The sequence below is a fragment of the Hyla sarda genome, chromosome 4 (assembly GCF_029499605.1).
Source record: "Hyla sarda isolate aHylSar1 chromosome 4, aHylSar1.hap1, whole genome shotgun sequence".
NCBI lineage: Eukaryota > Metazoa > Chordata > Amphibia > Anura > Hylidae > Hyla > Hyla sarda.
In genome coordinates, this window is record NC_079192.1 from 244,146,044 (window position 1) to 244,159,865 (window position 13,822).

The 13,822-nt window shown below is 40.2% G+C and overlaps 1 protein-coding gene across 3 annotated transcripts in view; it reads right to left on the minus strand.

The window, feature by feature from the left end:
- Window positions 1-1,530: 1,530 nt before the first annotated feature.
- Window positions 1,531-13,822, minus strand: part of ST7 (suppression of tumorigenicity 7) — a 138,086-nt gene continuing 125,794 nt past the window's right edge. For all 3 annotated transcript variants that reach the window (XM_056573844.1, XM_056573843.1, XM_056573845.1), the window contains exons 13-15: window positions 2,833-2,925; window positions 1,981-2,120; window positions 1,531-1,813 (exon numbers count right to left, since the gene is read on the minus strand). In XM_056573844.1, the coding sequence (XP_056429819.1) occupies window positions 1,718-1,813; window positions 1,981-2,120; window positions 2,833-2,925 (329 nt within the window). In that variant the 3' untranslated portion in view covers window positions 1,531-1,717. The remainder of the gene's footprint in view (window positions 1,814-1,980; window positions 2,121-2,832; window positions 2,926-13,822) is intronic.

Consider the following 13,822-nt stretch of genomic DNA (forward strand, 5'->3'; position numbering starts at 1 on the left):
CAAAGTAGAATATGTCACGAAAAAACAATCTCAGAATCAGAATGAAAAGTAAAAGCATCCCAGAGTTATTAATGCTTAAAGTGACAGTGGTCAGATGTGCAAAAACACTCGTCCTACAGTGACAATTGGCTTGGTCATTAGGGGGTTAAAAGCAAAGAAATTGCATATTCTTATAGTGTGATGGAGTAAAACAAAGCAGAAGGAACGCTGCAGTAATTACCTGGAACAGAATCTCATGGGAAGAAACGTCTGGATAAAGCATATATTTTTTTCGGACTTCAGGCAGAGGTTGACTGCAAACTAAATGCATCCAGGTATTTAAAAACAATCCTTTATTATTCATTTGTCCAAAACTGAAGGACTGTGTAAAAATGGCTGGTAAAAAAGTCCTAATCAGGGTACTCAGAGGAAAACTTATACACAGGATAGGGGATACATTTCTCATTTCATGGGGCTGAGACTACAGGGGCCCCCTGCTATCTCCTGTACGAGGGCCAGCTACTCACCCATCCTTGGTGCACTCAGGCCCCCATCCTCAGACGAGCTTCAGTGACAGTCCACTCAGAAAATCACCGACGACGGCCTCTTAATAATTGCAGTGCAGTGTCTGGCCTGGTGTAAGATTTCTGCTCTATTTACACCAAGTCACTGACTTAAATCTTGATTAATCTCACAGGCTGCTGTGCCACGCCACCTTGACACCTCACCCAGGAATACTTTTTCTTTTTAACCGTGTCGTCTAGCAACTTTTTAAACACCAGCAGGTCACAATTTAATAATGAGGGGCTAAGAATGACAGCCAGACTCTGAACCAACACTAGTTTGTTTATGGAAGGTTCTCCTAGTAGCACAGAGTTTATAATAAGGATTTCTCTCTATTAGATCACAGTGGGTGTGACTGCAGAGGTAAGTGTACATTCACATGGGCAGGATCTACAGTACGTTAGCTATGGCAGGTTTTCCACAGCGGAGTCTCTGCAATAGATTACATTGACTTAATTGGGGTCTGTAGCAGATTTTCTGCTGTGGAAAACCCACCATGGCAGAAACCTGTAGCAGGAAACTCACTGTAGATTCTGCTCATGTGAAAATACCCTACACAGGCTTTCTGTTGATGATTGTTACCCACAAGCCACCAAATGCATAATTATTGATTTCCTTTAGTGTCATATTCGGTTGTGGTAATAGCAGCTGAATAAATACAGATTTTTGTCAGAGTAAAAGTTAAAGCCACTGTGATTCATTGTTGTTGCATAATAAGGCATGAAAAAGTCCAAGGGAGGGGTTAATACTTTTATAGGCAGTCTAGGGTTGAAGCTCATACCAGCAATGTTTTGCTGTCTTGTTCTGGTGAGTTTCTTACTAACTGCTTGTTCCATACATATGTCATGAGGGGTGTAATGCAGGGGATAGTGGCCAAATGATAGTGTTTGGTCACTAAAATACACTGGCAGCTGGAAATGGACCAGGAGAGGCAGGGGAGGAACATTCTGCTGCCATACACAACACTTTATTTTAAAGAATTGTTTGTTTTCTTTTTTTTTTTTTTTTTACTGAAGGCAAAGTATAATTGAACATAATGTTTTTTTTTCCCCATTTACAACAGAAACAGTTTGTATATGAGAACAGACAGTCTATTCATGAATAGTTCTTTTTCATGTCATGCTTTGTCACTGGCAGCCATGATGTTGGGTTAATCTTCAACGCCGCAGGAGTCTTAGATTCGTGTCAGTTGGTGCCACAAGCTGGAAGGGAGGATGCTTTCCACTTTCTCCATAACAAAGTTTAAAGGTGCAAACAAAGTGCTCAGGAACTGTGAAAGACAGAACATCTGATTAGCCAGATCCCCTACATATACAGGACACCATAAAGCATTGAGGAAACTGAGCAGTTTGAGTGTTGTTTGTTGGCCAGAAATACATTTATAAGAAATTTATTGGTAACAGTAAATATACAAGATACTAGGACACAGATACTCACAGCTTTTGCAAATACTCCCATAAGCTCTGGGAATTGATGTGTGAGAAGAGCCAACATGGCTGTGAAAGAGCACAACCCGGCTGTGAAGAGTATGAAGAAAGGAAGTTCTTTCTTTGGATATACTGAGACTTCGTGAAATGCTGTAAATGAAGAAGAATGTTTAGTTTTATCAAATCTGTGCACACAGCATACTACTATTACTGCGGTGTAAAAGTGACATCAAATGGTATATTATAAAGTGTTGTGTGTATTCAAGCCCTGTACACTACAGACTTATCATAGCTTTATTATTTCTTCACACACTTCTTGCCATGTATACAAATGACTAGCCAGCTGAATGACCAGCATGGGTCTTCACAATGCTTTACGCAATAGACAAGGACCAGAACTTGACATAGATGGTGCAGAGGATTATAGGTAACTTTAGAGGTAGGAAAAAATACATGGGTGATTAGTCCTTAACACCAAAATATACTTGTTCCACAAAAAGAACATATGAAATAATGTACTAAGGAAAGATTTTACACTAAAGTAAGAAAATAGGAGAAAGTAGAAAAAGAAGGTGAACAGACAGGTGTTCAACAGAAGGCATTCCTATCACAAAACAGCAAGAGCGGCATAAAAGGAGAAATTTATCAAGGCCAGTTTCCTGGTGAAAAAAAAATTATCACAATCCTCACTTAATTCATGGGAAAAGTCAAAATATTTTTAATAAAGCAAAAACAGCATTGCGCAAAAATCTACAGCATTTTTACACCAGTTTTTTTTTTTAAATAAGCCTTGATAAATTCATCCAAAATTACCCTGATTTATTTTATTGCATGTTAGATTTTAACTTCTATGTATACTTACATGGAAGCAATTCTCTGTCTGCAGTTTCTGTGCAAATGGGGTATGGGTAAAAAAGGTGACCCTTTTCCAGGGGGTATGGAATCATTCTGAATGCTAAAGAAAATGTTAAAATCAGTTTTGTAGTTCAGGAATACTACATAATGTTAAAACAATAGCAAAGCATTTTTCTACAGGTAAAAACAGCAGACTAAATAGAGCATGAAAAATTCGGAAACAACTAATATCAACCTCCTGGACAAAATAAAGTTATTCAAGAAAACTATTTGGGACAACTGTGCACTATAACAGTTTAGCTACATGTTTGTTTTATTGGGGGCATTCCACTGTGGAGGTAGCCGGAGGGCTTACCTCTACTTTCTTCCTGGTCCCGGCTCTGATTGATAAAGCCTGGTCCAACCAGGCTCTATCAATAAAGCGCAGAGCACACAGATCAATGTAGTTCTATGGAACTACAATCTGTATTATGAATCTAATGATTCCTCCTAAAAGTCCCTTAAGGGAACTAATAAAAGTGTTCAAAATAAGTTAAATAAAAAAAAAAAAAAAATTAATCCTCTTCCATATTAAAAGTTTAAAATCACCCCTCCTTTTCCCAAATTTCCTATAAAAATTATGTAAACATAATAAAAATAAACATATGTGGTATCACCGCGTACGCAAATGTCCGAATTATAAAAATAGAACATTAATTAAACCGCACAATCAAGGGCGTATACACAAAAAAAACTATCAAAGTCCAAAATTTTTGGTCACTTTTTATACATTTTTTTGGGGTATACAAAGTGATTAAAAATACCCATCAAAACAAAAATGGTACTGATAAAAACTACAGACCACGGCACAGAAAATGAGCCCTCACATGCCCATATATGGAAAAATAAAGTTAGAGGGGTCAGAAGAGGACATTTTTAAACATATAAAAAATACTAATATGTGTAATTTTTTAACAGAAGTAAAACAAAATCAAACCTATATAAATTGGGTATCATTGTATGGACCTACAGAATAAAGATAAGGTGTCATTTTTACCAAAAAGTGTTCTGCATAGAATCAGAAGCCCCCAAAAGTTACAAAATGGTTGGGGTTTTCAAAATTTTGCCCCACAAATATCTTTTTTTCTGGTTTCAACATAGATTTTGTGGGTGAAATTATTGAGGTAATTACAAAGTAAAATTGGTGGCGCAAAAAAACAAGCCCTCATATGGGTCTGTAGGTGGAAAATTGAAGCGTCATGATTTTTAGAAGGAAATGAGAAAAAAAAGTCCAAAAATAAAAAAAACCTGTGTCCTAAAAGGGGTTAAGTTCAACTTGCATCATTTAATTGTTAAATCAAAATAATCCCCAAAAGGTATAATTAATAGAGAAGTAAAAGCATCTATCTGCATACGCAAGACCCAGTATTGACGACTATGCTCAAACTGCAGGGAGAGCGAACAGAGGAGACATCTTTGATGGGTCCCATGACCCAGTGCAAAGGACTCCTCAATAAGAGATTTAACATGTATTTTAGCTTTAGGGTTAGTGTGTAATGAACCCAAGACAGATATTGAGCTTGTAAACCCAGCTGTGACATAACTGGCCACAGGTACTCCCACTCTATGCTGTTCAATGCCTTTGCCACGTTGAGTAAGAGTACTGCTCAACCACCTAGTAGTCTGAGGAATAAAGTGTAGATTAAAATATAACCTAGGATTCATGGCAGTGGAGCATGTGAGCACAAGGTCTGATTGGTCATCCTGCCCAAGGCAAGTGACTGTTAACTGCTGGTAGATGTTAATAGTAAATCCTTGCACAACTTTGCCACTACTACTGATGCCTCATTATAGATTTTCAGTTACTTAGTAATAAACTATACAGCTTAAAGTGTAAGTCCAGTGTTTGTCTTTCTGCAACAATCTTTGTTTCCCATCTGTTATACGAAGCTCACGCCAGACGGTTCAGTTGCAGATGCAACAGTACGACACAAGTTAAGTTCTGTACATGAGTCTTATTTATCAGGAAAGGGCTCATGCACAGAACTTGCTGGGCATCATATGGTTGCCTCGGCAACTGAACCGCCTGGCGTGAGCTGCTACACTGATCTTTGCAGAAGCGACAGGAGACCAATGCTGGACTTACATTTTAAAGACCCAAGCCGGTAAAGTGTCAACCCAAGGAGCTTTATTATTCAGAAAGGTAACTATATACCCCCCCCCCCCCCCCTCAAAGAAATCTATGGGACTGGGCAACATTTTTCCGCACTACTGTAATGCAAACAATGTTTTGACAGACAATTTTTCGGGTCATCAGTTTATAAAAAATTAGGCAATAAAATAAGAAGCAGTAGCCTTAGAAGTGAGAGCTTGCAGTGTGTCCCCAATGGTACCAATATGCTGCTCCATAGCAGTAACTCTCTCCTTTAAATTACACACATCTTGGTCCCTGTGGCTCAGGACTACACATTTCCTATTGCTGAGCATTGTAATCTGGCCCCAAAAGAGTATGTTTAAAATCGGGGAGTCCAGGCGCTAGAATTTGTTCTACTTATAAACACTACCAGTCCCAGGACTGAACTTTGATGTGCATATTACCACCCTGTCTGTCAACATATACCGTAGATTTGTTTTAGCTACAAGATGTAACAAGACTTTAAACCCTGATTCAATAGGAGATTCAGGGTTCTGCAAACAGATGGCATTTATTTTGGTACATAAATCATGGCCGTCTGAAATGTATTTAAGAAGTAAAACCAGCTCGTGTAGGATTTGATCAGTTGCAGCTGAATAATTTAACACAGACTGTAGGGTAGTGTCCTGCATATTTCATATCTAATGTAACAAGAACTTGTAAATCTTAAGAATGATTCCACTTCTATCAATTTTGCCAGAAATCCCCATGGTCTTCAAAGTCACATTGTTTCACTTTAATATTTCAGTAGTTGTAAGTGGTGTGAGGACAGCTGTCATATGAGTGATGTTCTCACTAAAATCATTCTTCAAGGTTCAGATTACATCACATAAGTACCAATGGCGGACAATGACAAGTTGGTTCAACCATTTTGTAATCACGGCTTCTAGTTATAACTGTAGATGGTTCACCTATAAACTATCTGTACCGTTTCACTTAAAATGATTTTTCTGATGCAACTGCTAGGTATAACCAAAAACACGTAGCGTTAAAAACAGGCAGCTCTCAGTTTGTCATTATGTTAAATGTTTCTGTCCCAGGCTTTCATAATAAAAGCTATCTTACCATTTTGATGTATATTTTACATATAAAATTTCACATAAAAGGTTTTAGGAGTGATGTATGAACATCACTGTTCATAAGCTTTAATGCAATGTACTTAAAAAGGTATGAAGTATAACCTTTACATTAATATGCATACTTTCCTGACTGTGCATTAGGCTGGGTTCACACAGCATAACATTTTTAGCGCATATTGTATTTTCGTGGCAAATCTGCATGTAAAATAAACCCAGCCTAATGCTGTATATTGCATTATAATGTGAGAGAAATGGCCCACAGCAAGTGTAAGATCTAGAAGGTTATAAATAATTAGCATACATATTTTTTGCACAGGTTTCCTGATGATTCATTAGGCCTGGGTACTCTTTAGGGTTATGTTAAGGATGGCTGAAATAATCTGCTCTAACTGGAATATACAAGGTGACCCTGTTTCTAACGCTTCTTACTGTATGAAAATCCGTGCAGCTGTTCAGGAGATATTCACCTTGTTGCTATTATGGTAAATTCTTCTTAAATGGGCAGTGTCTGATTCAAAAACATTTTACATGTTGTACAATTTAACACTTTACTAAACCTCTTAGGGTGTGCAACCAAATATTAAGTAAAGCGTGCCAATAATTTTGTCCAGCCCATTTTTGGAGTTTGGTGTGACATTATGTCCAGTTTGCTTTTTCTCCTCCCTTTTTTTGGTTGAGTTCCAATACACACAAAGGGAATACACATGTGTATAGCAAAACATGTGTTACTGCAATTCTTTTCTGTGAGAAATACTTCATTTTCTTGAAAAATATCAGGGGTGCCAACATTTATGGCCATGACTGTATATCACTACTAATACAGTGGTTTACAATACAGCAGTAAGAAGGAATATAGCCCTATATCCATTGTTGAGTTGATCTCTCCCTAACACACCTGCCATTACAACCTGCCATTACAGAAAAAGTTCAGTAACAGGAGAAAGAAGCATTTTTAATATCTAATAAAATATATTACAAGGTTTCTACGATTCACCTGTACTATTGATCCATGCCAAGTTTGTTCAAATGACTGCCTATTTAAGCATGCACTGGATAGACATAACCGTCATATAAGATAGGACCAGGGACTATTAATAGTATTCAGAATTCTAAGCTGGCTAGCTGGGCCGAATGGTTCTGAACTGCTGACATATTCTATGTTTCTGAGAGTCTAAGCTTGACACAAGGGACAGTAAAGCACTTTTTTAAATTGTAGACAAACACCCCACAAACCCCCACAAAACAATCGATCATGAAATTACTGCAGAGTTAATTGCAGGTTTAAAGGGCATCCATGTCAGAGAATTTTCTGGCTACAATTCTAAAAAGTGGTCTTTAGATCCCAAACCTATGAAACATTTACGGCATATCCTGTGAATATGTGACTTATCTTTAAAAGGGCATTCCTTTCTAATGATCTTTGTTGCAAATCAGTGTAAGGACTATGTTCACACAGTATTTTGATCAATAATTTATATCAAAGTAATTTTTATGGCTTAAAGCGTACCTGTCAGATCCCACAAAAAAACTAAACTGTTATGTTACGCAGTACCTAATTCTGATCATGTACATCAAATTTTTATGTCTCTATCACATATATTTTACTAAAGAATAACATATTAACATTGCTTACTGTCTTTTCCCTTCTCTCTTGGGGAGGGGGTGTGTCCCTCTCTTGCCTACACTGTGCATGACTCCTCCCTCACTCTGCTGACTCACTGTTCGAGAGCGAGCATGGCAGCCCTGCTCTGTAACCCTTTCCTCTCTGGTTTTATGCTATACATGTTACACAGAGAAGAGAAATGATTATTAGAGATTGCTTGTACTCTGTATAACTTACATCTTCCTAAATTAGTGCACTCACTATATTGTCTTTGGTGGTAAAGGTTTAGTGCTAAAAACATACATTTTCTATCTGTTCTATAGGTTCCTATGTCATGAATGTGTGTCATTGTAATGCTTGGACTTGTGGTTTTGGAATAGTTGGAGGTACAGTGGTTTGGATAACTTTGCCTTCGTTGCCTTCGACTGTGTGCCTACAGCTTTTGCAAAACTACAAACATAAAATGTGATTTTTTTTTTAAAGAAGTACCGTATATGAAAAGTTCATATTTTGCCAAGATGTACAACATATAAAAAATGTTTATTAGACAGTGCCCATTTAAAAAAACTGAACATAGAAAAAACTGCTCTATGCACTTTTTATTTTATAACTTTTTTTAAACCATCAATAGTACCATTTAAGACTTATTAACTTATTACATTTTAAATTTTTTTTTAGAAAGGGGGGATACACAAATTCTGCTCATATACCCTTCTGTAGAGCTCTTTTCATATTTGTTGTGGCAATAAATAATTGACAAAAGATAAAATAGATGTATAATTTGTGCAAGTTCTAAAAAAATACTGTTATATTTTGTGTGTGATTTACAATATTTTCTGAAAAAATAAGAACCCCAACCATGCTGCCCTTTATTATTTTGTAGTCCGAGAACATTTGACAGTGGAGGCGAGGTGAACCTAGTAACACTACTAAGTGAAGCAGCTGACCCACATCACCAACATAGCCGTTCAAGTGTCTTTTTCTGCCAAAGCCATTTTTGCACACACTCTTGAACAACTAATACAGAAAGTGCATTATGGGACACGTAGTATGGTTACAATTGCATCCAATTCTTGTGTAGCACTGAAAATGTCACATTTCAGTTTAAGCTCATATATACTGTGATTTCAGCTTTGGCAGAACTTTTTTAACCCTTTCATTTTGCACTGCAGTCAAACACCAGCTGCTATACTATGAACAGGTTATGCCCTTAGAATGCAGGTTTTATGGAGCCTAAAATATTAAGGGTAATGTTGTAATTTTAGCATTTCATGTAGGGTTATAAATGTTATAGATGATAGTTTTATATGATTTGTAATTAGAAGTTAAGACCGCTTCACATATGTCCAGCAATCCTGTTTTGTTTCCCTCCATCCTGGTACAAAACGCCAGAGGAAAACTGAAGCCAGAATTCATCCCATGCTTTCCTATGGGAGCAGTTTTGGCATTACTTTGTGGGAGGCTAAAAGGAAGAACTAGCTGTACATAGAAAACTATTTCATTTACTGTAGCTCACAAGCTTTCTGGCACAATATATACTTTTCTGAGTGGCTTGGTAATCCATGGTTAAATCTAACTTGTACAATAACTTCTCAAGAGCTATTTTGTAAGTTTATAGTCAGAATATTTGCATATTTTCTAAATATATTATATTATTATTATTTTTTTTTTTCCACAAGTGATTGAAACTGGTCAAATACAACTGAAAATCTCATTCAGCTGGTCCCTCTTCTGCTTGGCACTGTACACCTTTCATGTATTAAGTTGGGCATCACTGTTCTTCAATTTTCCTCTGGCTACTATGAGTGACAGGCAGATACAACCAGGTTTTGGAGGACGTCACCCAGAGCTGCATATAGAGGCCGTACAACACAGCAGCTTCACACTCCTAAACACTGGCTCACAGATGGTGCCACGACCATGAGCACTTATCACAGTGGCACTGCCAAGAGAATATTGTGATACCAGATGTCTTCATGCACTAGATCAGTTTCAATGTGGATCCACATAAGATAAGATTATAAAAATCGTTTGACTGTGTACATGAATTACTATCTATATAAAAATAACTGAGAATGTGAACATGTTATACCTGGAAAAGTAGAAGGGGCATAAGTTATGTTATAATGTAGCAAATAATAAATTAACAATGTAGCTGCTTACAATGCAGCTCACAAAATCCCATGGAAATACTGTGAGCAAGGTCTTCCATATAAGCAGTCTAGGAATGGACTGTATGTATTTGTAGATTAGCTGTGCTTGATCTGACATGGGATCATAACCTTAGAGAAGAAATATGTATATAATGTACAATATGAAGCGCAAGTCACAAAGCAGCCTTCAGCTACTACCTGGAAGGGGGAAGCCTCAGGGACACTATATGGGATTTACCTAGAGATGTATATACACTGCTCAAAAAAAAAATAAAGGGGACACTTAAACAACACAATGTAACTCCAAGTCAATGACACTTCTGTGAAATCACACTGTCCACTCAGGAAGCAACACTGATTGACAATCAATTTCACATGCTGTTGTGCAAATGGAACAGACAACAGGTGGAAACTATAGGCAATTAGCAAGACACCCCCAATAAAGGAGTGGTTCTGCAGGTGGTGACCACAGACCACTTATCAGTTCCTATGCTTCCTGGCTGATGTTTTGGTCACTTTTGAATACTGGCAGTGCTTTCACTGTAGTGGTAGCATGAGACGGAGACTACAACCCACACAAGTGGCTCAGGTAGTGCAGCTCATCCAGAATGGCACCTCAATCCGAGCTGTGGCAAGAACGTTTGCTGTGTCTGTCAGCGTAGTGTCCAGAGCATGGAGGAGCTACCAGGAGACCGGCCAGTACATCAGGAGACGTGGAGGAGGCCGTATGAAGGCAACAACCAAGCAGCAGGACCGCTACCTTCGCCTTTGTGCAATGAGGAGCACTGCCAGAGCCCTGCAAAATGACCTCCAGCAGGCCACGAATGTGCATGTGTCCACTTAAACTGTCAGAAACAGACTCCAAGAGGGTGGTATGAAGGCCCGACGTCCACAGGTGGGGGTTATGCTTGAAGCCCAACACCGTGCAGGATGTTTGGCATTTGCCAGAGAACACAAAGATTGTCAAATCTGCCACTGGTGCCCTGTGCTCTTCACAGATGAAAGCGGGTTCACACTGAGCATATAGGACAGAATTTAGAATTTACAATTTTTTTCATAAAAGATATAGAACAAACAGCATCCAACTGGATAATTATTTTATGGTAATCATATCTGTAAATCCACTTTGCAGTTTTACATATAGAATACATCTACCTTTCTACTGCAGCTTTATGAACTGCAATCTGCTGGCAAATTTTGTAAACTACAAGGCAGTTAGATTCACTTCACACCAGGAATATGCGCAACAGGACTTAATAAACTTCCCATGTTCATCTATTACTGGCTAGAGTCCTTTTCTTCCACAGAAAGAAAAGCTCATGCCAATTTAAAAACCACAGTCTAGATGTAGCCAAGGTGCCAGAATAACAGGAACACAAAAGGAGCGGTCCGCTACAAAACCATAATTAGTAGGATATATTACTCGGACAGACTGGCCATTTTCACTTTTAAAGAAAAGTTATATGGTATAATCGTAATGTGCTGGTTTTTCGGAGACATGCAATTATAGGAAGGAATAAGAGGTAACACAAACACTTAAATGTTGGCTGCACAATCTTTTTAATATCTTCTGTGATGGCCTGATGAAGATAGGGATGTGGCACAACTCAGTCTGCTATCCTGACTATATACACCGCTCAAAAAAATAAAGGGAACACTAAGATGACACATCCTAGATCTGAATGAATGAACTAATCAGATGAAATACTTTAGTCTTTACATAGTTGAATGTGTGGACAACAAAATCACACAAAAATGATCAGCATATGGTCTCACAAGGGGTCTGAGGATCTCATCTCGGTACCTAATAGTCAGGCTGCCTCTGGCAAGCAAATGGAGGGCTGTGCAGTCCCCCAAAGAAATGCCACCCCACACCATTACTGACCCACTGCCAAACTGGTCATGCTGGAGGATGTTGCAGGCAGCAGAACGTTCTCCACGGCGTCTCCAGACTCGGTCACGTCTGTCACTTGTGCTCAGTGTGAACCTGCTTTCATCTATGAAGAGCACAGGGCGCCAGTGGCGAATTTGCCAATCTTGGTGCTCTCTGGCTGTAAGCACAACCCCGACCTGTGGGCGTCGGGCCCTCGTACCACCGTCATGGAGTCTGTTTCTGATAGTTTGAGTGGACACATTCACATTTGTGGCCTGCTGGAGGTCATTTTGCAGGGTTCTGGCAGTGCTTCTCCTGCTCCTCCTTGCACAAAGGCGGAGGTAGCTGTCCTGCTGCTGGGTTGTTGCCCTTGTACGGCCTCCTCCACATCTCCTGATGTACTGGCCTGTCTCCTGGTAGCACCTCCATGCTCTGGACACTACGCTGACAGACACAGCAAACCCTCTTGCCACAGCTCGCATTGATGTGCCATCCTGGATGAGCTGCACTATCTGAGCCACTTGTGAGGATTGTAGACTCCGTCTCATGTTACCACTAGAGTGAAAGCACCGCCAGCATTAAAAAGTGACCAAAACATCAGTCAGGAAGCATAGGAACTGATAAGTGGTCTGTGGTTACCACCTGCAGAACCACTCCTTTATTGGGGGTGTCTTGCTAATTGCCTATAATTTCCACCTGTTGTCTGTTCCATTTGCACAACAGCATGTGAAATTGATTGTCAATCAGTGTTGCTTCCTGAGTGGACAGTGTGATTTCACAGAAGTGTGATTGACTTGGAGTTACATTGTGTTGTTTAAGTGTTCCCTTTTTTTTTTTTAGCTGTTTATTATCTGTAAATTTTCCTAGACTTAAAAGTAACCTACTTAAAGATTTTCCAGGAGAAACAAGACCTGTTTAAAGTAAAAAAAGTTCCCAGCATAAAGGCCTATATAAAATGTGATGTGAATTCGCTGCAACCATATGTACAATGTGTGACAGATGGAAAGACAGTTTTGCATTATACCGTATATACTCGAGTATAAGCAGAGTTTTTCAGCACGATTTTTCGTGCTGAAAACACCCCCCTCGGCTTATACTCGAGTGAACTCTCCACCCGCAGTGGTCTTCAACCTGCGGACCTCCAGAGGTTTCAAAACTACAACTCCCAGCAAGCCTGGGCAGCCATCGGCTGTCCGGGCTTGCTGGGAGTTGTAGTTTTGAAACCTCCGGAGGTCCGCAGGTTGAAGACCACTGCGGCCTTTGACATCAACCAGCCCCCTCTCACCCCCCTTTAGTTCTGTACAGTACTCACCTCCGCTCGGCGCTGGTCCGGTCCTGCAGGGCTGTCCGGTGAGGAGGTGGTCCGGTGGGATAGTGGTTCCGGGCTGCTATCTTCACCGGGGAGGCCTCTTCTAAGCGCTTCGGGCCCGGCCTCAGAATAGTCACGTTGCCTTGACAACGACGCAGAGGTGCGTTCATTGCCAACGTACTTCTGCGTCGTTGTCAAGGCAACGCCTCTATTCCAGGCCGGAAGCGCGGAGAAGAGGCGCCCCCGGTGAAGATAGCAGCCCGGAACCACTATCCCACCGGACCACCTCCTCACCGGACAGCCCTGCAGGACCGGACCAGCGCCGAGCGGAGGTGAGTACTCAGAACTAAAGGGGGTGAGAGGGGGCTGGATGATGTTGAAGGCCGCAGTGGTCTTCAACCTGCGGACCTCCGGAGGTTTCAAAACTACAACTCCCAGCAAGCCCGGACAGCCGATGGCTGCCCGGGCTTGCTGGGAGTTGTAGTTTTGAAACCTCTGGAGGTCCGCAGGTTGAAGACCACTGAGGGCGGATGATGAGAAGAGGATGATGAAGGGGGGGGGGGTGTGGGATGATGACAAGAGGATGATGAAGGGGGGGGATGATGAAGGGGGGATGTGTGGGATGATGACAAGGGGATGATGAAGGGGGGATGTGTGGGATGATGACAAGGGGATGATGAAGGGGGGATGTGTGGGATGATGACAAGGGGATGATGACAGGTGATGATGATGAGGGTCTGGATGATGACAGGCGGTGATGATGATGAAGATGTTAATGACGGGTCTGGATGATGACAGGGGGGGGGA